The sequence below is a fragment of the Staurois parvus genome, unplaced genomic scaffold, assembly GCF_062004578.1.
Source record: "Staurois parvus isolate SC_StPar_1 unplaced genomic scaffold, SC_StPar_1.0 ptg000172l, whole genome shotgun sequence".
In the NCBI taxonomy this organism is placed as follows: Eukaryota; Metazoa; Chordata; class Amphibia; order Anura; family Ranidae; genus Staurois; species Staurois parvus.
The window spans coordinates 9,516,700-9,544,458 of NW_028317968.1; the positions used below are offsets into that span (position 1 = coordinate 9,516,700).

The window sequence follows — 27,759 nt, forward strand, 5'->3', positions numbered from 1 at the left end:
TTGCAAATCATTGCATTCTATTTTTATGTAGGCTTCACACAACATCCCAACTTTTTTGGAAATAGGGCTGTACAAACCTGAGGTCCCATGAAAGCAATGGAGTGCTGACTGGTGGAACAATACGTGTGACACCTTGCAAAAAAACATGCACCAAGGAATGTGAAGCAGTCGGTCTATGAAAAAAAGTCTGCCAAGGCCCAAATCTGACCCTTAAGCATACACAAGCAAATTCTGTGGTAAATCTTCCATGAAGTCACTTTCACAGCCTTCAGTAGCATAGGTATGACCGAAAAAAAGGTCCCTATTTTCCAAGACCCTGGCTTCAACAGCCATATGGGGCTACCCCAGGACAAGCACCATTCCTGTTGCAGGACCCCGAGGAGGTTCTTTCTTCGTCCATCACAGCAGGCTTTCCCACAAGGGCCTCGACTCCCCAGCTGGGGTCACTGCCCTGGACCTATATAGCATCCTATCGGTTCACCAGGCAATTTATCATTGTGCAGGGTCTAGCGCTGACCAGCAATATTACAGGCCATCCCCATGTGTCCAGAGTGGGATCCAGGTATTACCTCCAGCACTGAAAAGCAATAGAGCTACATAAAGCCAAGCTTCTGATCCCAGATGGAACTGTTGGGAACCAAACTACTTTTGTGAGGAAAGCTGCACAGATATGTCCATCAAAAAAAAAAAAAACACTGAAGCCTTGCCTAACTGGGAGAGTTGATTCCTGGAAGGGGGCTTCCTGTCTTTTTGCCAGTGTCCAATCACCTGAAGGTGGCAGCATAGCCCCATGATATGGCTATGAATATGCTGTGTGTCCCAAGATGTTTGATAAAGAAAGACAGGTGCTATTCTTATACTAACAAAGTAACCATTTAACAAGCTACAACATAGCTGAGAATGTATAAAATCAGAAAAGCAATTTGAGGCTTACCTTTCTGTTACCTCAGTTGCAGCTGCAGCAGCAGCAGCTGCAGCCTGTTCACTTGTCACTCCAGTGGTTTGTTGCATGCTCTGTGGCTGCTGCCCTGCTTGATTGTTCTGAGCAGAGGTAACCGGTGCTGGGATTGAACTGCTGTTGTTATTCAGGCTCCCATAGGGAGGAAAGCTGCTGCTTTTGTTTCCAGTTATGGAATTAGCCACAGTAGTAGGAGCAGGGAGGCCTGTTGCAGGTGCAGAAGGCAAAGTACTATTGTTTGGCGTTGCTGCTGCTGAGTTAGTTGTTGGAGCAGGGGTCAAGGAGGAAGGAGTGCTTGGGTTACCAGTGCTCACTGGTGGGGTTGGCTGTGAGGATGCTGCCTGGGTAATAGAGGGTGCATGGTTGGGTTGGCAGAGTAAAGAGTTGTCCAGTGGTTGAGAGGCAAGGTATGGACCTAAAGAAGAATATTAATCATTAATATTTACCATACATCATATCTGTAAATATCAGTAAAACACACTGCATGTAGTATTAAAGGTCTGATGATGAAAAAATGGTATATATGTAACAGTTAAAAACACATTTGTTAAACAGACAAAGGCAAAAAAGACTATACCTAGTTCATATTTGCACACTTGAGCATACAGTCGCAGTTTGGTGAATGCTTCATTGTTGCCATTAGCTGCCTGAGAAAACCATTCTGTAACTGACTTTTCTGAAACATTTTTTGCTGCATTGGCCCCAACTCGCATAATGCCATCTGTTAGTTGTTTGGAAATTGCACGATGCTGTCCAAGCCTACAAGACTAAAAGACACCGTACGTGAATTAAACAGCAGGAAAAAATACAGCAGTAGAAATTAACACGCTAATGGATGTCTGCATAAACACTACAGCAATAAGTGGTTACCTTTGTACTGTAGTGGAAATATATTGACCCGTTTGTTGTACTATTTTGCAAATTATGTTGCTACTTTATAAATGCAAGTTATTCGGTGCACTTTTCTTACCTCGTACATTGCAGTGAGATCCCGAAAAAAGCTTTTGGCGCCATTTAAGAGAGCCTCGTTTTCTGGGCACACCACTACATAAGCAATATCTCGTTGAGAACCATATGGCTCCAGCATGAGTCTTTCCCAGTAAGGCAAAGCAAATGGAGAAAGCACCAGAAAATCATAGTCATACCCTACCAGAAATGTAGGAATTGGCAGTGGTTCTGGGGATTCATCCGTTCCTAAGAAAACAAGATCAAAAGTTACTGAAAACTTACAATTTACTGAATGTTAATGATTTTTATATTAAATAAAGTATTGCAATTTGAGTAGTAACACCAAAAGTTTGAAATGCATTCTGCAGCTTTATATGCTTTGGCGGTATCCAAGCTTCTGCCATTGTCTGGTGCATTTTAAAGTGATAGTAAACTTTCTACTGAAAAAAAATACGCTGACAGGCAGGGTTTTTACAACAGAAGAGACCCTTCTGTCATAAAGGCCCCCATCCTCCCCGCCTGTCAGCAAGTAATGAAGGGGGCATGACAGTCTAGCGCTGAAGGGCTTCGTTTGTAGGCAAGTCTCTCAGAATATACTAGTATGTTGGGGATATTAGTACATTATGACCAAAACTTTCAAGGGGGCATTTTTTTCTTAAGCTGACTTTACTACTGCTTTAACCAATGTGCGGGGCTAACGGTTCCACATAAAACAACTCTGTACCACTGGGGGGGAAAAGAAAAAAAAAATAACATTCTTACCATATGACCCACGGCCAGCCATTTTGTGAAACTGTTGCCATGTTAAAGGCCCTTGCACTCCCCAAGATCGCACAGTCCGCTTTTTCTGAACTGCGTCCTGCAGAACAGGTTGCAATGAAAGAAGCATACGCAGGATGTCTTGGGAACACTGTTTGCTTGAGTCGATCGCTACAGGAGAAAACAAAAATGTCTCAAGTCATACAAAGTGTAGCAAGTGGGAAAAAAAAAAAAAAAAAAAAAAAGAAGTGTGCAGGTAGGGAAACTTTAGGACAACCTCGAGATGCCCCATTCTAAAATGTAAAAAAAAAAATAAACAGTTTGACATGCAGCATCCACACATGTAGGATTCCCAACATCTTAGGTAATTCATTCTTACAAAGCAAATATACCTTTGCATGCTGGTACAAGTATTCCTGCGTTTCTCTTCTCTGTTGTTCTCCCTCACTTTGCCCCTCTCCTGCCCCTTTCCAACAGAAGCGGTATCACATTAGCAAACAAGAATTCTGTGCAGGCACCCATCATCCGACTTATAAGCCAACAACGTCATCAGTTGTTAGGAAGCCAGTGGTCCACACTGTGCCCCAAGTTGTAACGTTTCACAATAAAAACCAGTGGCTTTGTGTAACAAAAACAAATGCAGGCTTGAACCATCTGCCAGCTTGCGGACAATGTTTGTGTAATTTGGGTAGATTTTTTAGGTATTTGCCAAGGAACCCTGGAAGAACCCAAAATGCACCCTGGTTGAAAAAGGCTGCCCTAGAAAATAAATCCTTGTAGTTCCAATTTTTCGCGTTACACAATATTTGTACAATAGTTTACAAGACACAAAAATTATACTAAAGTACACTAAAGTCAATTATACTATAAATGGAATATTACCCAATTTTTTGGTATACTATAAAAAGATAAGGTTGAGCTAAGTTAACCAAATGCCACTAAAACTGTGTGCACCGTCAAGCAGCGACAAACTTAGGTACTCTATTTTCTAAAGGTGATGTTTTAAAAGTCCCTACAGGTCAATAGTTTAGAGGTAAAACGTGAGTAGTGGGGCCTAGAATTTTGGTTCGCACTCTGGCGCTTGCACGAATATGCGATACGTAACGTGTACAGAACTCAAAATGTTTTGATGCGTGAATTAACATTCATACACGTGTATAAGGGTACTCCATATTATCGGGGGGGGGGGGGGGGGGGATTTTAAGAGCTTGGTTGTGTAACTCATTTTTTTACACTTTATTTTTTCAATAAACTTTTTTCATCATATTATTATACAGTATTTATATAGCACCAAAAAGTTTGCTCAGCACTGTACATTATAGAGGGAGACAGTACATGAGACAATACAGTAACAATACACGAGGGGTTCGAGGGCCCTGCTCCTTGGAACTTACAATCTAGGAGGGAGGGGGTAGTGGTACAGGAGGAAATGGCTGTGGGGGATGGAGTGGTAGGAGGAGTGGAGAGAGTTGGGTTTTCAGGGTGTGCCTAAATGTGAGGAGGGTAGGGGACAGTCTGATGGATTGGGTAGTGAAGAGTACGTGTTGGGCGGTATTTGGGTATCAGGTCGGTGAGGTAGTTTGGGGCAGTGTTATGAATAGCTTTGTACGTTAATGTTAGTAGTTTGAATTTAATGTGTTGGGCAATCGGAAGCCAGTGGAGGGAATGACAGAGGGGGGTGGCAGATTTGGAGCGATTAGTAAGGTGGATGAGTCTGGCTGCCGAGTTCAGGATAGACTGAAGCAGGGATAGTCTGTGATGAGGTAGGCCGGTGAGAAGGGAGTTGCAGTAGTCGAGTCGTGAGATAATAAGGGAGTGAATGAGTTGTTTAGTAGTGTCTGGGGTTAGGAACGGACGTATTTGAGATGTTACGGAGATAAAAGATAGTGGTACAGTTACGGGGATGTGTGATTCCATCAGCAGCTGCCAGACCACTTCCATATGACAGTCAGCTAATCAGATTTATATACTTCCAGAAGCTGCAGCAAGTAAAAGAACAGAGTGCAGACATGTGATTCTGGATAGTGATAAAGACTATTACTAAGGGAACCTCCCAGTGCACCCTCATAACCCCAACCACTCTGCGGGACGCCCGTTTTTTTAGAAAACAGTGAGAAAAAGGGGACAGAGGAATTTTTATCTTTTACTGTACTTCAGATATGGAATTCACAAGTTAAAAGTTTGAAAGAAATTTTTGTGTCACAACAGCAAACACCGTCTTTGAAGTTTTGAACTGAAGTTCTGGTTTTGACAAACTACATCCCTGACCAGGGTGTTTTTTTTTTTTTTTTAATTCCTAGCAAAGAAACCAGAGCGTCAGACAGTTTGTCACATGATCATTCTGTCCTCATTATATCACTAGGAGAGAAGGCAACATTGACTTTCGAGTTCCTCTAAACCAAGCTCTTAGGTCAACAGCACATCTTGCACAACAAATATTAGGACCCAGGCCATGGGATCCACCCAGATTCCTCACTGGCATCCGGCTCAGCATCTCAAGGGGCTACTGAGAGCCTGAGCCAGCCACTCCTGCCCCCTCCACAGCCTGGTGGCAGAGGAGAGAGCCAGAGTCTGATCGAGCAATTAGGGGCCTTTGAATGCTCGGTTCTCAGCTTGGGGAACAGATGCAACATCAGATCGATGGTGCATTCGCCTAGGTGAGTATGTAAGTTTTTGTTTATGGTTTTCTTTTTTTGCCTCTTCTCTTAATACCAATCACAGCGAGTCTTTTAGGCTTAAGCATGTACCCACCACAAATGCAGCAGAACATATCACAGCACTAATCATCCCATAACAAGTCTACAACTGGCTTGCTTGTCGTCTAAATTACACCGACAGACAATACTAGACCTTAAAATAATCACATCAAAATACATGGAAACAAATCGCATCTGTGTGCATTCATGCTGCCCACCTATAAACCTAACTGACCCTATCCATAAACCTAAAACCAGACTTAGCAGGCACAAGTTCTCCCAACATGGAAACATGTTAATATCAGTGTTTACAATTTACTTTATAAACAATAAATGAGGAAACTAGGTTATGTTTTAATGGTAGGATTTCTGTTATGTGGTCACATTAAGTTTAACATCGATCTTAAGAAAAGTAATCTATGGAGATGTTCAACATCCAGCAGCAGATTATTAACACGCAGACCATCCTGCCTATGGATGGGGTGCGGTAAAAATTATTCATGTTTACTGGAATAAAACCTAACTCCTTCTTTTCTCTTTCATTTGGGCCAAGCTGGACCTAAATATTATTTCCTTTACTAACTGCTGTGGCTGCTGTCAGTGCTGTATAAAACTACTGTAGCACCAGCTACATAGAGTATGGAGTGCCGTGTTCACACAGCAGTGCAGGGACTTTCATTATGCTGCCAAAACGTCCTAGATTGTAAGCTCCAAGGAGCAGGGCCCTCCTTTCCCTCTTGTATTGAACTTTATTGTTGCTGTATTGTCTCCCGTTATATTGTAAAGTGCTGAGCAAACTGTTGGTGCTATAGAAATCCTGTATAATAATAATAAAAAAACAAAATGGAGCAGAGATGTGTCCTTCTCGGCCATTTGCAGGTAAGCTTTTTTTTTTTTTTTAAAGGATAAAAGGGCTACGCTGATTGGCTGCTGTGGAAAAGTGGATGGATGGTGTCACAATCGCCACCTCAGCTAATGAGAGGAAGCCTTGTATTCACTGATAGAAATACAATGCTCCCCACGAATACCAGAGAAAAACTCATCCCGACTCAATTCTGTTCTGGCAGAAGTCCAGTACCGCTGCCAGAACACAGTGCTGCATGCTGCATATAGCTGATGCTACAATGCAATTTATAGCACTGACCACGGAAACAAAAATTAGTAAAGGAAACCGTTTGTAAAAAATTATTTTGGCCCAAGCAAGGATGCAGTTAGGCTCAAAAGAGGAAGCCAAGTATTTCTCCTTGTGGGTTACATATAGGGGGTAAAGTGATTCTAAGGCCTAGTTCACACCGATGTATTTTTTTATTGCTTTTTGCAGAAATGCACTACAGTCCATTTAACATGGTTTCCTATGGGAAAGGTTCACATCTATGCATTTTTCAGCTGCCGCGTCTTTGGAAAGGGACTTTTTTAAATTCAGAAAGCAGCGTTTTTGCTACAATAGAGTTCAAAGGAGATGCTGCTGAAACACAGCGTAGTGTGTTTTTGCTGCATTTTGCATTTTTATTCTGCTGAGTAACAAAACATACCCCATTTAACGAAAGAAAAAAAACAAAAAAAACGCAAAATGCGGTTAAAGGTCAGCAAAAAAAAAAAACTGGGTGTGTAAAAACGCAAAGTGAAATGCAAAGATGGATCAAACGCAAACTACATAGGTGTGAATCGGGCCTAAAGGCAAAAAACAATCATATTCTTACCAGCTGTGTGTAGGCACAGAGGAGCCCTAATCCTCTCCTTTTTGCCCCTACTCTCCCCCCCAGGCGGTCTTGCCCCCCTACCCCCCCAAGTGCCCACGACAGCAAGCTTCTTGCCATGGGGGCACTCGAGCAGGCTCACTCCTGAACCGCACATCTGTGAATGGATATTGTCCATTCACACACAGAGAGCATTGCTCGGCCCCATTCCCGCTCTCTTCATTGGCTCACTGGCTGTGATTGACAGCAGCAAGAGCCAATTACTCCCGCCACTGCGTGAGCCAAAGAGGTTAAGAGTCCAAGAACAGCTGAGGCTGCTGTGTGCATCGCTGGATCGAGATGGGGCTCAGGTAAGTCTGGGGGGTGGGGGGGGGGGGTTAAGCTGCACCCACAAGGTTTTGGCCTTCATGCATAGAATGCATGAAGTTAAAAAACCTTCAGCCTTTATTACCACTTTACAGCAGTATTATACCCAAAACTAAAAATGTAATATATTGCAGCTAACCAATCCTTAGATGTGGTGGCTGCATTAGTATTCTTCTTTAGGCTTTTTCCCCGTTTTCACCTGGTGATCTGGCCAGTAACACCTCCTGTATTAGGTTGCCCCTACTTTGGATGAATGAGCACAGGGAGCCTCTTTGGACAGCCACATCAGTCAGTCTGGGGGGAGGGGATAAATAAAAGCTGAACGCTGTAAGCATCCCGCCAGTGGTAAATGGTTTATCTCAATCCTGTAACTGCTACATCTGCAGAAAAGCTTGTTTTGTTGAACAGACTTTCTGGCTAGATCACCATGTGAAATTCAAGAAAATATAGCCTAAAAAGAAAAACTATTGCAACCACCACATCCAAGAATTGGTAAAATGTATTAAAAATGTTTGCGGTCGGGTTTCAAACCTCTTAAAAAAAAAAAAAAAAAAAAGCCGTACATACTTTGTTTGGATAGAACTTAAACCCTTGCTTTTTTCCCCCCATGTGATCTACTGTCCATGCACCATTGGGGAAGGAACTGGATTTTAGAGGAAATCTCCAAACACAAAGGGAATTCCCCTCTTAATACAGTTGTATTGAACAGATAATCCTATTGAATGATTTCCTCTAGTCTCTTGTGCTAAGACAACACTAAACATTTGGAAAAATGAACCTCCCCAGCAAGGACACGGCATTAAAACCCCTGCGGAGTCCAGAGGGACTTGCCCCCTCTGTCAAAAAACAAAAAATGATGTTTTTCCTAGTGAATCACTTTAACAAAGCCCTTAGCCACAAAAACTCTGTGTGACACAGGACACTGTATCAACTACCCTTCTGCAAAATACACTGCAGTCATTTCAACATATTACTCAATCTGACAAATACTGACATCAAATACCGTAGTAGAACTGTCACACTTACCATTCCTTTTAGACCAGCTATGTAAGCAAGAACTTCTAACAAGTGCTTCATCAACTCTGCCTCCTGACATGTTGTCCATGAACTGTCGTCCATGCTCCAGTGCCAAGTAGCAATCATTGCAACAGTCCTGTTCTTCCACACGTGATGTGTAGCTCACAATGCTGGTTTTGGTTACTGGCTCTTGATCCATTATTCCAAATGGAGAGAATAAATTAGTGCATTGATCATGGAGAAGTAGTATCAACTCATCGGGCATTTTCTCAGGATCCCGTAGCCCAGTGTTATCTGTTCCCGCAGTTCTTAGGGCCTCAAAACGCTTCTCCACTTCCTTACCACAGTCCGTGTGTCGCCCGATTATATCAAGCTCATCCTCCAAAAACAAGCCTGAACCGTTGCCAAATTTACGATTCATTACCGCACTGAAGCCACATGTACAGCGATACTGTACTTCCTGGGCAGGATCAGGGATATACACTCCAACGTCTGCTCCTTTAATGTTCATATTGCAAACACAGATACAGCAGCTATCAAAATTGCAATCCTTAAACAGATTCATCACAGACTCTGAAAGAATGAGGTTAACGTAAAGGCTGTGGGCCTCTGGGATTGATGGTACAGTGGCAGGCTCTACAGAGTTCAATGGTCTGCAAGTTGATGGTGTTGAGGCTGGAGAATACAAATCAGAATTTTCATATTTGACTGATCCCTGAACACTGGCTGGACCACCACCTGCTCTTGGAGTACGTGGTGTTCGTGGAGTCCTTGGAGTTGGAGCAGAAAAGCGAGGTGTAGCAGGAGAAGGAAGGATACCTGCCCCACCATTGCTTGGTGGGGCACTATTGGACATTCCAAATGGTGTATGGGTCTGTGGTGTGTAAGTCTGTACATATTCTTGATCGATTGCACTGCTGACACTAGAAATATTCCTGAAAGAGAAAAAAGCTGTGTCAGGATGGGGCTAAAGACTACATAATTTTAGTAGTTAATACTTTAACTAGGTAAGAGTATATTACTAACAGAGAGAAAAAGTACTGCTAGGTGTAGTAAGCCAAAAGCCAATGCTCACATACTGTATTTTACATATGGATGAAAACCCGAAATAGACCTACTCAAATATAAAAATGTTCAATAAACTTACCCATCTTTAATGAAGGGCATTGCAGCTACAGGAGGAAGAAGATCTAACTTTCCAACAGTCCAACTGGGACGGTAAATGCACTCATCTGGCAGCTTGATGGGTGTCAAACACTGGCTAGGAAGAGTCTTTAAAGGGGCAAACATGGAACACCCCACCATCACTTGACATGTCTCTGGCCTGTATACAAAGGAGAAATCCTGCCACAAAGAAAACAATTCGTTTAGTGGAATAGCACACTAGCTCTATACCAGCTGCATTATGGTAAACTATAAACAAATATTACTTACACTATGCGTTTGATGGTGGTGTGGAGGCAGTGTACTTACATTAAGAAAAACAGAATTTTGCAATATTATATTGGCACAGATATATTTGACAAGGCATCCTAGTACTCAAGCTGAACAATTTTAAAAATTGAGAGAGGAAAAACAAAAAAGGGAAACAATGAAGGAGTATGTTGCAATAAAACACCCTCTACACCTAGGTACAGGCACGTTATGACATGTTAGCATGTGCATAATCACTTCTGAACAGCACCCTACTGCGCACACTGTGTAAAATACATGAACTTCAGCACATCACAACACAGGATGTTCATTAGGAAGCATGGTATTGCCCAAAAGAAGCATAGGTATGTGTTTTCTTCTGTATGTTGAGGCTCTTTAAGAACCTATTAACTCATGCATAGGTGTTAATAGAGTCTGAAAATCAACAGTAAATATTTAAAGGATCGCCACTTATTAAAATGCTAATCCTAGAAAAAGCCTCTGGTTGAAAAGCTAAATTACTGGCATATATCAGTTTATAGTCACAGAGCTGATGCTAAAAGCACCAGTTCTATCTGGCTGCATAATTTTACAGAATGTCATTGCAGAGCAGTCAAAAGTCTAAATGTGCTAGCAGTTATTTCAGGTCACCTTCTTAAAATAAGGTCACTGATGTGTTTAGTAAGATTAATGTCAAATATCTATATAGCAGTTATGACGAAAATAAACACACGTTTGTAGCTGAGCTGTTTGACCACTTATCTACCAGGTTAGTGTTCATTTCTTACACACATTAAAATCTACTTTTCTTAGATATCACTGTAAATCCTTCAAAAAGTACATATTTTCTGAAAATAGTTGCAATATATTTCGCACAATATTTGTGCATTCATCAAATACATATTTTCAGGAAAAAATACACCAAAACGAATTTTAGCACAAACGTTATAATATACCCATTTTCCAGTAAAGTATATTAGGAGGTGTTGCTTAGAGTAACTAGATACCAAGCATGCCAAGTCTTAAAAATGCAAACACCTGTGGAATTGTAAAAAATATGGTACCCATAATGCTTTAAAAGCCATCAGTTTAGAGTTAAAGTGATTGTAAACCCTTACATATAATACACAGTGAAGTGACTGGCCTCAGGTGATACACAGAGATGAAACAAATCCTCCTACATAAGCTGTACCTGTCTATCTCCAGTCTTTTCTGCTCTACATCCATTTAAAGTGCTTATTTTTACAGCTTGTCTGAGAATTCAGAGAAAAGGGGGAGAAGAGCTAAAGTTACACTCTGCAGTGTAGAGAGTTTTGAGAGCTGATTGGAAGGAAGACACACACACACCCTCCACACAGGAACAGAGCTGAGGCTATTAGTCTGCTGGAGGCCCTCCCCATCACCATTTTTCTCCTGGTGTCAGGAAAACTTGTCAGAAGTGATTCATGCTGATAGAGGAAGGGAGCAGCAGACAGACATGACACTTAGTGCTCTTAAATGAGAGAAGTACACACTATAGTAGGATATGCTTTGTTCATATTTCATGTCTGAGATTTACAACCACTTTAGCCATGAATTATGGCCCTAGAATTACTGCCCTCACTCCAATGTTTGCAGCGATATCTCACATGTGCAGGCCAAACGCTGTTTAGGTACACATGCTTGCCCTATGCTGCGCTTTTTTATATGATGTTTTTGCGGGGCAGAATACATTTTGTTTTGTGCTATTATACACACACACACACACACACACACACACACACGCGCACACATGCACACAGCTCCAAAAAAACGAAAGAAAAACTCTGAAAACACAACATATTTTAATGGGGAAAAATATCATGCTGGATATCTATACTGATATGGACTGGGTAATGTGCAAGGATGCCCCATCATTTGATGGAAAAAAAAAATTATCAACCTACTGAATTCAAAGACACCCCAAAAATCAAAGTGAAAAAATTATGCAGCAGGCTAGTCCATTTTGCTGAAATTTCATTGCAGCAACTCAAAATGGTATGCTGTAGTTTGTATGGCCCCCACATTTTTTTTTTCTTGTTTCAATAAAAAGGTAAACTACATATGCTGGATATTATTTAGAAAGGCAAATATTTTGAGCACAGTTAATGTCTGTGCAGCAGTCAGAAGAGATCGTACTTAAATATTGCTGTATTACAAGGCTAAGTGATTACACTAGTGTGCTTGTCTAATGTCAAACCAAGTGGTCCATATTTTCCAGAAATTTTATCGTTTCTTAGGGCCAACATCTTCTCATAAATATAATGGTATCTGAATTAGTTATATAACCCCAGAAGAGTTAAGAGCAAGAACTTTTTTCCAATGTTCAGTCATAGCTACATTTATTAGAAACTCTTCTGCTAGCTCTTAAAGCCGATATCACTTGCTGCAGCTGTGAGCTTGATTTAACCACTTGCCTACCGTGACGTTTATAAACATACCTTGGTAGACAAGAGGTGACCTATTTATCTGTATTACTTCTAAAGCTGTGTGCCAAGAATCAGATTTCAGTTTACTGCAGTGTCTTACATAGATTACCTTAATTTCAGTGTGCTTGGGGCTGCAGAATCCCTCTTCAACTTCTATTTTAAATTGAGCAGTTATTCCATCAAGTGTTGTTGCTCCTGGTGTGGAGTCCATGTTGTTATATTCTTTGCTGTTCATGTTCATAGGAGAGAAGCCCATAAAGTGTTGCTCCAAAGATGGTGGAGTGGGATACATTTTATGAAGATCAGCTGTACCTAGAGAATCATTTGGAAGAATTATTTTGAGTTGCACAGTATTTAAGGATGGGATATGCAAGTTATCACGCCAATAGCCACCAGTGCTGAACAGGTGCTATAATGCAGCTTGGGTATATAAAACATAACCCACAGTAAGTAAGCCAAGTCCACAGCCATAATCAGGGCACTTTTAATGCTGTACTTTGCCAACTTTAAAAAACACAAAAAAGTCATGCAACTCTGCAATTATAATCTTTTACATCTTCCTTTCCTTAGAGCTGTTCTGGAATTATTATCCTGACAGTTTAAATATTGTTGTTTCCTAAAAGATTTCCAGGAACTGGGCTCGAGTTGTAAAGATTATCAAAAAATGATCTCAGATCTCTATATATGTGCAGGTGCCTGAAGCTAGCTTTCAAACAGACTTGAAGAATACACAGCTAAAGTGAAATGCCTACTTTTTAATTTTATCTCCATTTAATGGTTTTTCTATCTGTACATGGTTCCTGGCATTTCAATAAAAACATGTTCCGTACAGAAATTCAACATGCTAATACTAAATCTTTTTTTCTGGTTAATATAAAATGCAAGAAATATAGTACTTACTTATGCAAGACAGAGGGTCTAGGTTTACAGATTTGGAGTCCTTGCTGCTGTTCTTGTCATCAGTATTCTGGGTCCTTTTTAATCCCGGCTAAAAAAAAAAAAAAATTTGGAAACCTCATATTTCATATTGTACAAAAAATCTGATCTCTTAACCTCTTGCCGACCGCGCATAGCCGAATGACGGCTTCACCGCGGCCGGCCAGTTCTGAGTGGACGTCATATGACGTCCTCCCAGAACGCGCTCTCCTGCGCGCCCCAGGGGGCGCGCACCCGGCGATCTCCGTGATCGCTGTGTCCTACGGACACAGCTGATCACGTGATGTGGTGAAAGGCCGATCCCACCGGCCTTTTACCACGTGATCAGCGGTGTCCAATGACACGCTGATCACAGGGAAATGCAAGTGCCGGTTCTCGGCTGCACTTTCCTCACGCTGTCAGATCGTGAGGAAAGTACTGCCGAGAACCGGCAGTTGTCAGAGCGGGGATCGGCACCGATCATCAGGGCACTGATGATCAGTGCCCTGATGATCGGTGCCCAGCAGTGACACCCGCAAGTTCCGCCCAGCAGTGCGCCCACTAGCCCCGCCCACCCGTTCCCAGCAGTGCCCCCACCTGTGCCCAGCAGTGCACCCACCTGTGCCACTCTGCAGTGCCACCTACCTGTGCCCAGAAGTGCCACCTACATGTGCCCAGAAGTGCCACCCACCTGTGCCCACCCACCTGTGCCCACCAGTGCCACCCACCTGTGCCCACCAGTGCCACCCACCTGTGCCCACCCACCAGTGCTGCCCACCAGTGCCACCCACCAGTGCTGCCCACCAGTGCTGCCAGTCAGTGCCACCAGTCAGTGCCCAGGGGTTGTGCCAGTCAGTGCCGCCAGTCAGTGCCCAGAAGTGATGCCAGTCAGTGCCGTCTATCAGTACCCATCATCAGTGTCACCTATCAGTGCCGCCTATCAGTGCTGCATATCAGTGCCGCCTATCCGTGACCCCTAATTAGTGCTGTCTATCAGTGCCGCCTATCCGTGCCACCTCATTAGTACTGCCTATCAGTGCCCTTTAGTGCTGCCTATCAGTGCCCATCAGTGCCGCCTATCAGTGCCCATCAGTGCCGCCTATCAGTGCCCATCAGTGCCGCCTCATCAACGCAAATCAGTGGAGAAAAAATACCTGTTTGAAAAATTTTATAAAAGAAACAAATAAACTTTTTTTTTTTTCAAATTTTTTGCACTTTTTTTTAAATTTATAGCGCAAAAAGTAAAGCGCCCAGTGGCGATTAAATACCACCAAAAGAAAAGCTCTATTTGTGAGAAAAAAATGATCAAAATTTCATATGGGTACAATGTTGCATGACCGCGCAATTGTCAATCAAAGTGCGGCAGCGCTGAAAGCTGAAAATTGGCCTGGTAAGGAAGGGGGTATAAGTGCCTGGTAGGCAAGTGGTTAAAGAACTTTTTCAATTTGATTTTTCAAACAGAATTTACCCAATAACCAAAAGGGCTATATAACACACCATCCCCACTCCCCAACATCCCTAGAGGCAAAATACAGTCATTGTAAATGTGGATCAAGCCATAAAGTTGTTACATACCGTAAGCTCATCTTCATCAGAATTGAAAAGGTTATCCAGATCAGTATAAGAAACAACAAGGTCAGTTTCATGAAAGAGACTAGTGGATGCTGTTCTGGCATGAGCAGATGGTCGCTGAGACTCTGCAAATAACCGATGATAGACATGTAAACAAACTATATATACACATTAAAAGTATATAATATGGGCTCTTTTCTTTGCTTATAAAGAGTCTTTACTAAAGCCTAACCTGTGATAACAAGTACTGGGCAACCACTGCTATCCTCATTCTAAAAATGCTAGTTGCTTGGCAGCAATATGAAATCAATGGCTTCAAAATTTTCTGATTTGCGGACCCAGAAAAAGTAAGCAGATCAAAGTCCGAAGCAAGTCAGAACTTTGCATACTTGTTCTGGGTCAGAGATATAAAGCATAGTAAAATTTATTGCAAGGAGCGTGCCCACTTTCATTAAAGCATACCATAAGTAACTGCTAGACTTCATACTAATACTTGCACACCGGGCTTAAAAAAAAAAAAAATTTTGCAATTTGCTTGTAGAAGAGGATCGGGACTGCTCTGTGCAAAGCCATTGTACAGAGCAGGTACGTATACCATGTTTGTTATTTTTTTACTTTTTTTTAAAATTAAAACTTTTAGCCCTCATGCACACTGGATGTTTTTACAACTGTTGTTTTTGGCTTTTGGGGTTTTTTTTCTGCAGCCAGTAAACTCACCAGCATGTTATCCTATGTGAACATGCGCACACAGGCTGTAATCAGTGTTCTTGCCAGGGGCATTTTTTTGAATGAACCCCCCCAGAACTAGTGGGTTTCTAGAAGAGTTTTTTTAGCTGTAAAAACAAAAAACATCTAAATGCTGAAAAACACGGTAAAACCACATTTTTGGACATTTTCTTGAGCAAGAAGAAAGTGTTTTGGGCAAAAAAAAAAACCGCTAAAAAAACCCTGCAAGAGCAGCAAAACGTTAATGCAACAACGTTTTTAATGTGACTTTACACAGCTAACGCTACCAGCGTTATTAAAACGCCCAGTGTGCATGGAGCCTAAGAATCACTTTAAACTTTGCTCTATCATTTCAAAATTGATAAATGGTAACACTAACCTTGTTTAACTGCTGGGCTAAATAATGACATAGCGTCTTCAACTTGCGGTAACACTGCAACATTTGACATGTTGTCATCAGCCTACAAAGAGAATTGAAGGCTTTAGAATACTGAAAATGAACACAGCCTAAAAAGCAACACCAACAAACGATTAATGTTTAGATTACATAAACAGCTGAAACAAAGAAACCAAAAATCTATAATAATGTAAAAGCAATACACACTTCATTTGCACAAAGATTTCAGTAAAACCACAAAGCAAGGTCACCTTACCATACAAAAGGAAGTCAGTGCCATTATAAGTATGCTTAAAAGTACATGTATGAAGTTAATAAAGTTGCCCTTCAGTACAACCAATTCCAAAAAAGTGTTGGGACACTGTAAAATCTACATAAAAATGTAATGTAATGATTTGCAAACCTCAAAAGCTAATATTTTATTCACAAAACATACCAAATGTTCAAACTGAACAAACATACCATTTTTAGAAAAGATAAGGTATTTTAGAATTGGCAGCAACACATCTCAAAAAAGTTGGGACAGGACAAAAAAAAGCTGGCAAAGTACCGTATTTTTCGCTCCATAAGACGCACCTGACCATAAGACGCACCTATGTTTTAGAGGCAGAAAACAGGAAAGAAAAAATTCTGAACTAATGGACTGCAGACATAGTAGAGGAGATGACCAGAGACTGCGGACAGTACAGGGATGATCAGAGACTGCGGACAGCACAGGGATGACCAGAGACTGCGGACAGTACAGGAGATGACCAGAGACTGTGGACAGTACAGGAGATGACTGCTGACCTTTGGGGAGGGAGGGGGAGTGGGTACCTGAAATTGAGAGTTTTTCTTTGATCTTACCTGTTCCTCTATCCAGCCGCGCGCTGTCTTCCCGGCTTCTGTAGTGTGGGCGCTCGGCGGACAGCCCGATGCCCAGTGCGCATGCGCGAGAAGCGCTGCGCTTTGTGATTGGTCCGGCGGCTTCTGGGATCTGTCATGTGTCCCAGGTACCGCCTTACCATTCACAAAGAGCACCGCTTCTTGCGCATGCGCACTTGGGACCCAGCTGTCACGCACACTACAGAAGCCGGGAAGACAGCGCGCCGCTGGATAGAGGAACAGGTAAGGTCCCACTGCAGAGCTGAGCGGCCGGCCCAGTATTCTGACATGGCGGCGGTGGAAATACCGGACCGGCCGCTCCATATTCACCCCATAAGACACACTGACATTTTCCCCCCTTTTTTGGGGGGAAAAAAGTGCGTCTTATGGAGCGAAAAATACGGTAAGTGGTACTAACAAGGAAGAGCTGGAAGAACCTTTTGTAAAAGATACAACCAGGTTTTAGAACACCATATGCTCCCATCCAGATGTCGTCTTTTTCAGGGAAGGCCTTGTATATGTCATCAGGACAGGCTAAACCACATACTGCTTCTATGACAACAGCATAGCTTCATAATAGAAAAGTCCAGGTGCTTAACTGGCCTGCCTGCAGTCCAAACCTTTCACTAAATGAAAATATTTGGCACATTTTGAAACAAAAATACAACAAAGACGACCCAGGACTGTTAAGCAGTTAGAATCCTATGTCAGGCAAAAATGGAACAACATTCCTCTCGCAAAAATCGAACAACTGCTTTCCTCAGATCCTAGACATTTAAAGAGTGTAGTTAAAAGAAGTGGAGATGTGTTGCTTCCATCAATTATAAAATTATCTTATTTTTTTTTCTTAAAATGGTACAATTTCTCAGTTTAAACATTTGGTAGTAGTGTGCTAACTTTTTGGGAATTGGGGTTGTACACAGATCAGGGTACGAGATGCATGCATTGGGAGGTCTAGGAAGGGGGTCTGGCCAACTTTTGATATAACATGTCCATGTCTTAACATTCAGGTTTACGCAATAAACACAAACATGGAAAGAACACCAACTTCTCAGAATGCCAACTTGTAATTGAAAAAAAAAAAAAAAGAAAAAAAAGGGGCGGCAGAAAACTACTTATTGCCAATTTAATAAACCCTTTTACTACCACAAGTGAAAACGGCTTGCAGCTGGCCAACTCGGTAAACTTTACAGCGGCCGCATTGCCGTCTGCTTATAAAGCTCATGGTCACTTCAGCAACCATGAATTTATAGCAGAGGAGTAACCCTAGACCAGCCTCTTTCAACCAGGGTGCCTTCTACATCCTTTCAGAGTGCCTGGGCAAAAATCTAATGCTGCTCGAAATTAGCCAAAAATTGTCAACAAGCCAGGAAGTGGATCAGGCCCGTCTTTTTATGCCAGAAAAGCCACGTTATTTTTGTGAAGCATTACAAACTTGGGCACCTTGAGCATGACCTCAATGGTTGATAAGAAGGACATTGGGTACCTGCACTTCTTCCTTGACCTTCTCCATCAGCACTGGGATCACATTAGATGAGTGGGGGGTAGAAGAGAAACACCTGAGTGCTAGTCAGAACCAGTCTCCAAAAGTATATTTGCTTTGTAAAAAGAAAATCACTGCTAATGTTGGGCATCTCTATGTGCATGGATGTTGCTGTGACGTGTAAAACTATTCATTTTCGTTTTATATTTTAGATTGAGGTGCCTCCAGATTTTAAGGGGTGGTTTGACTGAAAATAGTTGAGAAACACTGCCCTAGACTATGCCAATTCATGAATAGCTGTGACCAATGACTGTAAAAAACTGGTGGCAGCTATTCATAAAAAAAATAAAAATGTGACTGTCCCTCACAGCACAGTGTGCCCTACTTGTCACCAGTTACTTCCCAGCCTGTTCCCACAATCTGATTCACTATCATGTCCCCCCACAATGGGCTTTGTATCCCCTCAATTTCTGTTGCTCTCCCCCAGCCTCCACCAGCAGAGACAGTGGGTTGAGGAGGAAGTATATTATGGGGCACACGGGAAGGAGGGGCTGTGGAAACCGGATCTCTTTTTTTCAGGATGGTGAGCAGAGAGATAATTAAACATATCTTTCATCTTTCGCTTCCCTGAATAAACATAGTATTATTCAGTATTAAACACTCCCCATGTTCATTCATAACAGGTTTAGGATCTCTGCTGTTTCTGAACAAACACTGGAGTCCACAGTACTGAGTATCTCTGGGTTCAGTGAATGCTGGGCAGAAAAGGAGGAGATTGAGGACTCGATCTCAAATGATAAATATTAGAGCTCTGTTTAGACCCTTAATATTTCCCCAAAGTGGTGACAATAGTAGGAATTTTGAAAGTTGTGTTTGTGTAACAATTTTTTTTTTTAATATAAAATATTGTTTTCATAAACATTTGTACAACTATGAGATTGATTGAGGATTTTCTCCAAGTAAACCCTGCCCTAACAGAATGCACAACACTAATCTGCAGTTATACTGTGGCAACACTGGCAGCACTAGAATACATATGACTTCGTTTTTAAGAGTACAATGAAAGCAAGTTGTTTAATGATAGAGGATTCTAACAAGGCATTAATGAACAGAAACAAAATGTACACATTTAGAAATAACTCCTTCTCCAAGCAGAAAAATGATGGCATGTTAATGCAATCTGATATATCACAAAAAGTCTAACGCTTCACTGAAAATTGTTGCAAAGGGGAGGAGAATAATTCACCGAGTGATCTACCACACCCCACTTAAATGTCTATGATGAGTAACAAAAGACAACTTGTTTAGCTGAAAGGGCAGAGCAGGTTCCCACGCATAGCCTTATATATTACAGGGATACTTTTAAACCCATTAGCATTACTGGAGGGAAACAGGCTGTCGAGACTCAGGGCCTGTTCACACAATGGTGCAGAGATGTCAGTTTTTCTGCACGGGCACAACAAAATCAATTGTTCTCTATGCGCCCTGTTCACACAACACTAGTATCACATGCAGATTTTTTTTCTGTGCAGGAATCTGCAACATGTATAGAATTAATTGAAGAGTGCATGAAAACTGGTGTATGTCTCTGCAGGTGAAATCTGCGCATTAATTTTTCTGCACGTATGGTGTATATGAGGCCTTAAGGGAGAGAGAACATAATGAATGAATGAACAGAATATCTCAGGGCTCGTAGAGACATCAGTTTATATCATTACTTTAATGAGTTTTATACATGTTGCAGATTCCAGCGCAGAAAAAAAAATCTGCATGTGATACTAGTGTTGTAGTGTGAACAGGGTACACAGAACAATTGATTTTATGCCCTTACAGAACGAGTTCAGAAAACCTGACGTCTCTGCACCATGGTGAGAATGAGCCCTCAATGTCAAGTCAGATGTACTAGAATATAGCCACTAGAGAAGGAAGTGGGTTTAAATTGAAACCACCATGAGTTGAATCTTTCAAAACACTGGGTCCAGAAGACCAAGAATTGCTATACAATCATATCTTCTAGCTGGATTACATATCTGTGGGCAAGCAATCCCAGTCACAAAAGAGATTGTAAGGTTCTAAACATTTCATTAATAGTAGTGGTTAATTAGCAAGTCAAAATATGAAAGGAGCCACCAGGGTTAAGGTAATAAATGTTTTGTCCCTGGTTATCGGAACACTTTTTTTTCTTCAATAACCATGCAAGCAAACAAGTAAACAAACTGAACTGATCCAGGCAGAATTTAAAAATAAAACCAACCTTGTGTTTTTTCCCCGCTTCTCTTTCACTTGTCTGCCTTTCCTTTTTAGCATCAAAGACAAACTCCACATCGCCATCCACAAATGCATAGGGATCAGGTTCTTGCTCACTGTCTAACACCGTTGTTGGTATATATTGGTTTTTACTTTGATACTTTTGGAGCAAATCCTCTGAAATCTTCAGTGTTCTTTTACAGTGCACCATTAATCTGGAAAGTAACGGTAGACCATCAGAAAACCAACCTGTTGTGAAATCATATAAAGTATGCAGGAGTTGAACTTTGAGCACCTACGTTTAAAGATTAACTCCACCCGTATTTAGGGTAGAATATAAATCTAAGCAAACTTTCCCCCAAACCGGGTTCTTCTGTCCCACAGCCACTTTGAAATCGGCATGGCTGTTTGGACCTCCACACGCTAACAGTGTACTATACACAAAACAGTACTAGACTTACATCGGATTAACCAGTTTTTGTTTTGGTTGTATTTAACAGGTATATTAAAACGCTTTCATTTGTATTATTAACCACTTGAGTCCCCCAGGCCTTCTTTCCCCTCCAGGGAAATCATCTGTAAGTAATCAATGCATGAGCGATTACACTGGAACAGCCAGGAATAGCTGCAGATGCTGACAGCCTCCCACTGCTTTCAACGGACCGTCCTGTGTGCAACTAACTTTGCAGGGAACCCCACTGAGTCTCCGGTGGGTAATTGCACTCTGCCCCAATCACAAGGGTGAATGTTGCCCATAACAGGTGAATGTTGCCCATAACACCCTTGAGTCCCAGAGTGTTTTTTGATTTCAGCAGTGTGTGTGTGTTTACATATGTATACAGGGACTAAATCGGATCTTTGGTTTACCTGTAAAATTATTTTCTTGGAGTACATCACAGGACACAAAGCATCTTTATAGCCATTAAAGTAATACTAAACCTAAAAATGTTTTTACCTTAATGCATTGTTTTCATTAAGGTAAAAAAATGGTTCAAGTATCCCTGTGCTACCGCTTCCCTGTGTGAAGGGGAAGAGAGCGGAGACTAAATCAGCGCTGTGCACAGCTGCATCTCTTCTCCCCTCACTTCCTCTTCACATAGGGACTCAAACAGCAGCAGGAGCCATTGGCTTTTGCTGTTGTGGATCAAATGTAGTGAAGAGGAAGTGTAAGGGCGGGGCTAAGCCCCTCTGTGTATGCCTATGAAGTGCAGCTCCATAGACACACAGGTCAGGAGCATGAAAACAGCTTGCTATAGGGGACACAGTGTAAGCCGAGATCAGCGGAGGGGGACCCAAGAAGAGAAGGATCGGAGGCCGTTTTGTGCAATACCACTGCAAAGAGCAGGTGAGTATAACACGTTTGTTATTTTAAGTGAAAACAAATTCAGACTTCAGTAACACTTTAAGGTAGGATTATATGCTACCACCTTCAGGTGACTAGACAATGGCAAAAAAAAAAAAAAAAAAACCCCCACATGCACCATTTCACTTTTTTGAACAATTCAGAGCACCGTATTTTTACCTTCGTATTTTCATCTCTAAGCCTATCAAGAGCGCTCTGAAAATCTTTCGTTCGTGGGTGTGTCTACAGACCAGAGCTTGGGAGGCGGAGCCATGACATCACTGGCTCCACCTCCCAGCTGTACACACACACTAGCATGGTGCTAGAAGCATGCTAGCACATCACTCCCCGCTGGGAGGTGGTGTGTACAGCTGGGAGCTGGGGCCAGTGATGTCAGGACCCCGCCGCTCACGACCTGGAAATTTTCACAGAGCTATGACAGGCTTAGAGATGAAAATACAAAGGTAAAAATACAGCACTCTGAACTTGTAATAAATAATCTATAGAATGATTCACGTGTTTGAGAAATGATTCATATAAGGTTAACAACCACTTAAAAGTAAAACAGACCTCCACTCAGGCTGAGACAGCAGGAGCTAAGGACACTCTCCCTTCACTCATACTTGTGCATGAGTCTCCTTTGCACGCTTGTCAATAAAAGGAGAGGGAGCATGGCGAAAACTTTTTTTTGCATGTGTCAGCTTTTTTTCCCGTAGTAAAATCGGGGAGGATTACAGATGACAGGCTGCTTGGTTCCCTGCCACACTGAGCACAAATGAGTTGTGCTGCTTTGCTGAGTTAAAACATTCAGTTTACTTTTTGTTATCTGGGTTTACATTAATTTTAACATCCACTTTATAAACGTATGAACCGAAGAACAGGTAGCAGCTTTACAAAGTTTTACCAACTTGAGCTAGCAAAGCCTGATGAGGAAAAGCTCAGGAAGCACCAACAATCCTGGTAGAAAGAGCTGTCATCAAAAACAGCACAACCTTGCTCTTCAGACCGCAAGCCTAAGAAATAAGTTGACAAACTCATCGAGAAATAGTAGGCTTGAAAGCTGCATGACCCTTCCTTGGGCCTTCAGGGAGCACAAAGAGGGAATCCGACTCTGGAAAAGCAGTAGCCAACTTCAGGTAACACCTGATAGCACAAACCACATCCAAAGTATGAAGAGCCTTGTCCCCCCAACATCTAAGACTTAGAAAAAAGGATGGCAACACAATGTCCTAGTTGAGATGGAAGAAGACACTACAAAAATGATGGGTGGGGTACAGAACCATCTTATAGCAAAGCACTAGGAAACGTTCTTTACAGGAAAGAGCAGACAAATCCAAGACTCTGCAAGCCAAAGTAACGGCAAACAGAAATATAACTTTCCCTGTAAGAAGTACCAAAGAATATCCCAGATAGGTTTAAATGTAGGTTTCTGCAGTACAGAAAGCACCAAGTTGAGGTCCCACAGAGTCAATGGAGTTCTGACCTGTGAAACAAGTGTGACGCCTTGTTCAAAGGAACACACCAAGGATTGTGAAGCAATCTCTGAAAAAGGACCGCCAAGACTGAAATCAGACCCCAGATTGTACTGAAGTCCAAACTTTTAACCACTTTAAATTGCAAAACGACTACAATGCGACCACACAAACTAGCGACAATCAAATCCCCTAGCTTCACACCAAGCAAAAATATTATTTCTAAGTTCTATGGTAAATCTTCTTTGATGCAGCTTTGTGAGTCTTCAGTATGGTACGATAGACCGAATAAGACTCCCGCCTCTCAAAATCCTTGCTTCAACAGCAGTGCAGTTAAAAGCTAGCAACTGTAAAGGATGGAAGATTGGACCCTGTGCAAAGGTCAGGGAGGACCCAAAGGCTATCTGCCAACATGTTTCCCATGTTGGAGTACCACATTCTCCTGGGCCAGATCTGGGCAATCAAAATCACCAGAATTCCTTCCACTCGAGTCCTGTAAAGCAGACGAGGTAGAAGCTGTAAAAACTGGGAGGCATAAATTAGGTGAACTGGTCCCGCGGTGTCTACAGAGCATCCACCGCAAATGGCCAAGAATACCCGGAATCAAACCTCTGCAGCTTCAAATTAAAGCTGGACACCCGAGTGCCCCACCACCGACCAATGCAGTAGGGCAAGACAAAATCACCCTCAAAGTCTGGAATCCAACGGAGCAAAGGACACCACTTCAAAAGGAAGCTGCCATCTTTCCTAGAACCCTCATACAAAAGACAAATCAAGAGATTTGTCGATAACTTGAGCATGTTCACTTGAGTCTTCATAGCAAGACATCTGTCCAGAGGGAGGATCACTCTTAACTGGACAGTAACCAGGGTCAGGTCTAAATATTCCAACGTCTCAGCCGAGACTAAGGCCAACGTCTTTAAATTTGGAACCCATCCAAACCTCTCCAAAGTGTGCACTGTGAATGAGACATTGGTCTCCAACAGTGAAGCAAACTGCACCCTCAAAATTAAGTTGTCCAGGTACCTTATGACAGAAATACTATGGGTACTGCAGGTGTCCCAGGACCAGAGCCAGGATCTTAGTGAACACTCTGGAAGCTGTGGGTAGGCTGAAAGGCAAAGCCGCAAACTGAAAATAGTGATCCTTAGCTGCAATTCACACAAACATTTTGGTGTGGTGGAAAGAGTGGAACATGTAGCTAAGCATCTTTAATATGCACTGCACCAGGAAATCTCCCACCCTCTCATCATGCAATGATCCCAGACCTTAAGACCTTGGAAAACTCTTATATGCGCAATTGCTGGCTGTAATGCTGCCCCCACCACAGCAAATGAGACTATACATAATGATTTCAAACATTTGCCCCAGGCATCCTTAAAAACTTTGATATTGTTCATTGGGTACATGAGGTTCTTACTGAGACAGAAAACAGGATCAACTGAAGGCATACGCCATTTCTTAGTGAACTCACACTCCAAGGGAGATTGTTGAGCAAATCTTTTGGGTGGAACGAACACCTTGTCAGTGTGAGCCCAATCCATATACAAAACATCCTTTAAATAGGAAGGAAGGATTAGGCTACAATACAAATCCTGAGACTTTTGGAGTAGAACAAATCGGGAAGCATTAATTTCAAATTAGTTTGATCATATTTCAGAAGAAAACTCAAATGCTTTTTGGTTCTGAGATAAACTCTGACTATGGAGTTATTCAGAAGTGGATTCTTCTACATCCTCTTTAACTTAAAACAGACTTCCTGTCAAATCCCAACTATACTTAAACCTGCTCCCACCTCCATTTTAAGTCTATTCGAACTACCCTGTAAATGAAAGAGGTCTATAATTACCTATTCTGAGGGAGCTCCAGTCTCTCAAGCAGTCAGCTTCAGTGAAGAGAAAATATCACTGACAACGGCTGAAGAGTCTGGATGGTGCGGTCGCCCATAAGCTGACTATGGGGCATCTGCTGTCCGCTATTCCTCCTCCACACTGAAGCGAATGAGACATCAGGGATCGCTATTTAACCCCTTGTCTCCCCTGCATGTCATTGAAGCTGATGTTCTGGGGGTCTGTGGAAGCAGTTTGTTGGCTTGTTAGGTTTAAACACATTCATAGCTGTTCTAGCATTTGGGACTGTGTGTAACCCCCGCTGTCCAGGCACAAACCTGAACGAGTCAGAGAAGACACCCACCTCCTTCTTACAATTGGACAGAAGAAATCAATTGAGAAACCAAGACTTTTACACTCAACATACATGCATACTTATACATACAGTATACACTGAAGGTTAGCTTCAAACCTATGACTGTATGAAGAGTAACCTAATCAACAGGATCAGATGAACTATGGGACCATACCAAATTAAAAAAGCAGGAAACATGAGGGGGAGCACAGATTGAAAAGTATCCATTTCAGACACCCATATATTTACATATACAACTCACTCTGTGACCGAAGTAATGTTTTCCTTTCCAGAAAGACCAAAAGCATCATCTTTCAGCTTATCACTCGGAAGTGGTGGAGGAAGAAACTCTGACTCTTTTCTCTTTGGGAGTTTGTAATACATCCAGGTATTGTCTGCTTCTTGTTCCTCTAGATGAACTGCAGTGCCAACATACACCGTTGGCTCTAGGACTTCAGTGAATGCTGCAGCAAAGGTTTGGGATAATCCATCTAATCTTTCATCTATTGCTTTTGCTGGGTTTAGTGGATCTGGTGTTGGCATTTGATAAAAATGTTGACTCTGAGGAGTAGATGGGTTTTTAATAGGTTCCCCTGCATCATCAAGACCCTCACAAGGGTGTGGACTTAAAGGAGGAGGTGGGGGTGAGCTGTTCATTTCATTGCCATGCAACTGTGGCGTTTTTGCTACATCGTTGGGTCGAATGTTTGAGAAACGTCCTCTACTGTCTTGGGAGCGAATGCCAAGTCTCTGGTTTGCAGTGTCTGTTTCCATACCAACATCATCAAAAAGAGGTACTCGATGATGGAAAGGAGTCAGTGGACGCTTCTGAGGCTTGTCACCCTTTTCCTGCTTTTCATTAGTCTTGTGCTTTTGGGCTGCTTGCTGCTGGGGCCCTGCAGGAGGCACCTGCCCTTGTTGACCTGAATTTCTCTGTTTAAGGTTTTTGTGCCTGTAAGAAACAAAAAATAAATAGCCACTCAATGCTACAATGCCTGAAATTAAACATCATGAAATCTTAAAGATTAACTCCATTTTTGGTGACAAAAAAAAAAAAAAAAAAAACCACAATCTCCTCTGAGGGATCCTTGTACATTGCAGGAATTTTAGTAAACTTTGTGTCAGATTGTTACACTTTGCTACTCTGAAGACATCTGTTTTGGGTACCAATTCTAAATGGGAGGGACTGGATCATCCTAATTAGTTGCATCACTCTGTGTTCTGATGGCAAAGTTGTAGGGTCTGCATCCCTTCAAAAATATTACAACTCTTAAGGAGTATCTCACCAAAACTGAAGTTCTATTCACAGGGTGCCTAAAATGGAGTAGAATGGTATATATGCTATATTTGTTATTAGCGCTATTGCTTTTCCCCCCAAAAGTGGGGTTATCCAAAAACAACTTCTCAAACTAAAATAAATTCACACTACATAGGACCTGTGTGGATGGGTTTTGGGCTTGTGCTGATAGCATTAGCTTGACACTTCTGTGAACATTCAAAATTAAATGACAGGTGCAGTTAACCGCTTTCTTATCTGGCATTCACCTGCTTTTATTTTTGCATTCCCTTTGGGCCACATACACATAGCTCAACACTCCAAAATGCTCAACATCTTAAATCTCAAGTATTTCAATGATGGCTGTTCACATATGAGCGCGTAGGTGCCTGTAGCTTGATGCCCAATGCTCAAAAAACCGCATGAGCTACTTTTAGGAAAATACATACTTCAACAGAATGCCTGTAAACTCCTAAAAACACATGGTTTTACTTCTGGCCTCTTCCCCCTTACCTCCTCCTCCCCTCAGTCTTAGATCTCCATCTTATATTGGAATATATTAATATAATTATAAAGAATTTAAAAAAAACAAAAACATAAAATAAAATGGTTTAGCTGCATTATGACTGCCCCCAAGCACTCACCCTTAAAATGGAACTTTAGTCAGAAAATTGAGTCCTGCTAGATCACTTCAGGCTGGCCCCGCAAGTATAGCTACGTAAAACTTTAAAAATAAGCGCCTATACTGTTGAAAATCCAGTGATTCACGGGCTCATCCTGCTCTGCACATGCTCAGCTACTCTCTATTTTTATTTTGTACAGGTACGTCACCTGGCCTGAAGCCGCCGCCAGCTACAACTACTGTGGATGGGCAGCAAGCGAAAGAGTGTAAAGCTTTTTTTTTTTTTTTTTTTTTAAATCATCAACATACCATAGCCATACTTACCTGCTATCTGCAATGATTTTGCACACAGTAGCCC

The 27,759-nt window shown here is 41.9% G+C and overlaps 1 protein-coding gene across 1 annotated transcript in view; it reads right to left on the reverse strand.

Annotated features, from left to right (window-relative positions):
• MED13 (mediator complex subunit 13) overlaps positions 1-27,759 on the reverse strand; it is a 114,600-nt gene that overhangs the window by 23,782 nt on the left and 63,059 nt on the right. The window contains exons 9-20 of the mRNA XM_089676646.1: positions 25,766-26,455; positions 20,513-20,720; positions 15,894-15,975; positions 14,792-14,913; positions 13,202-13,289; positions 12,411-12,613; positions 9,589-9,785; positions 8,451-9,376; positions 2,669-2,836; positions 1,929-2,152; positions 1,536-1,725; positions 935-1,373 (exon numbers count right to left, since the gene is read on the reverse strand). Of these exons, the coding sequence (XP_089532772.1) occupies positions 935-1,373; positions 1,536-1,725; positions 1,929-2,152; positions 2,669-2,836; positions 8,451-9,376; positions 9,589-9,785; positions 12,411-12,613; positions 13,202-13,289; positions 14,792-14,913; positions 15,894-15,975; positions 20,513-20,720; positions 25,766-26,455 (3,537 nt within the window). The remainder of the gene's footprint in view (positions 1-934; positions 1,374-1,535; positions 1,726-1,928; positions 2,153-2,668; positions 2,837-8,450; positions 9,377-9,588; positions 9,786-12,410; positions 12,614-13,201; positions 13,290-14,791; positions 14,914-15,893; positions 15,976-20,512; positions 20,721-25,765; positions 26,456-27,759) is intronic.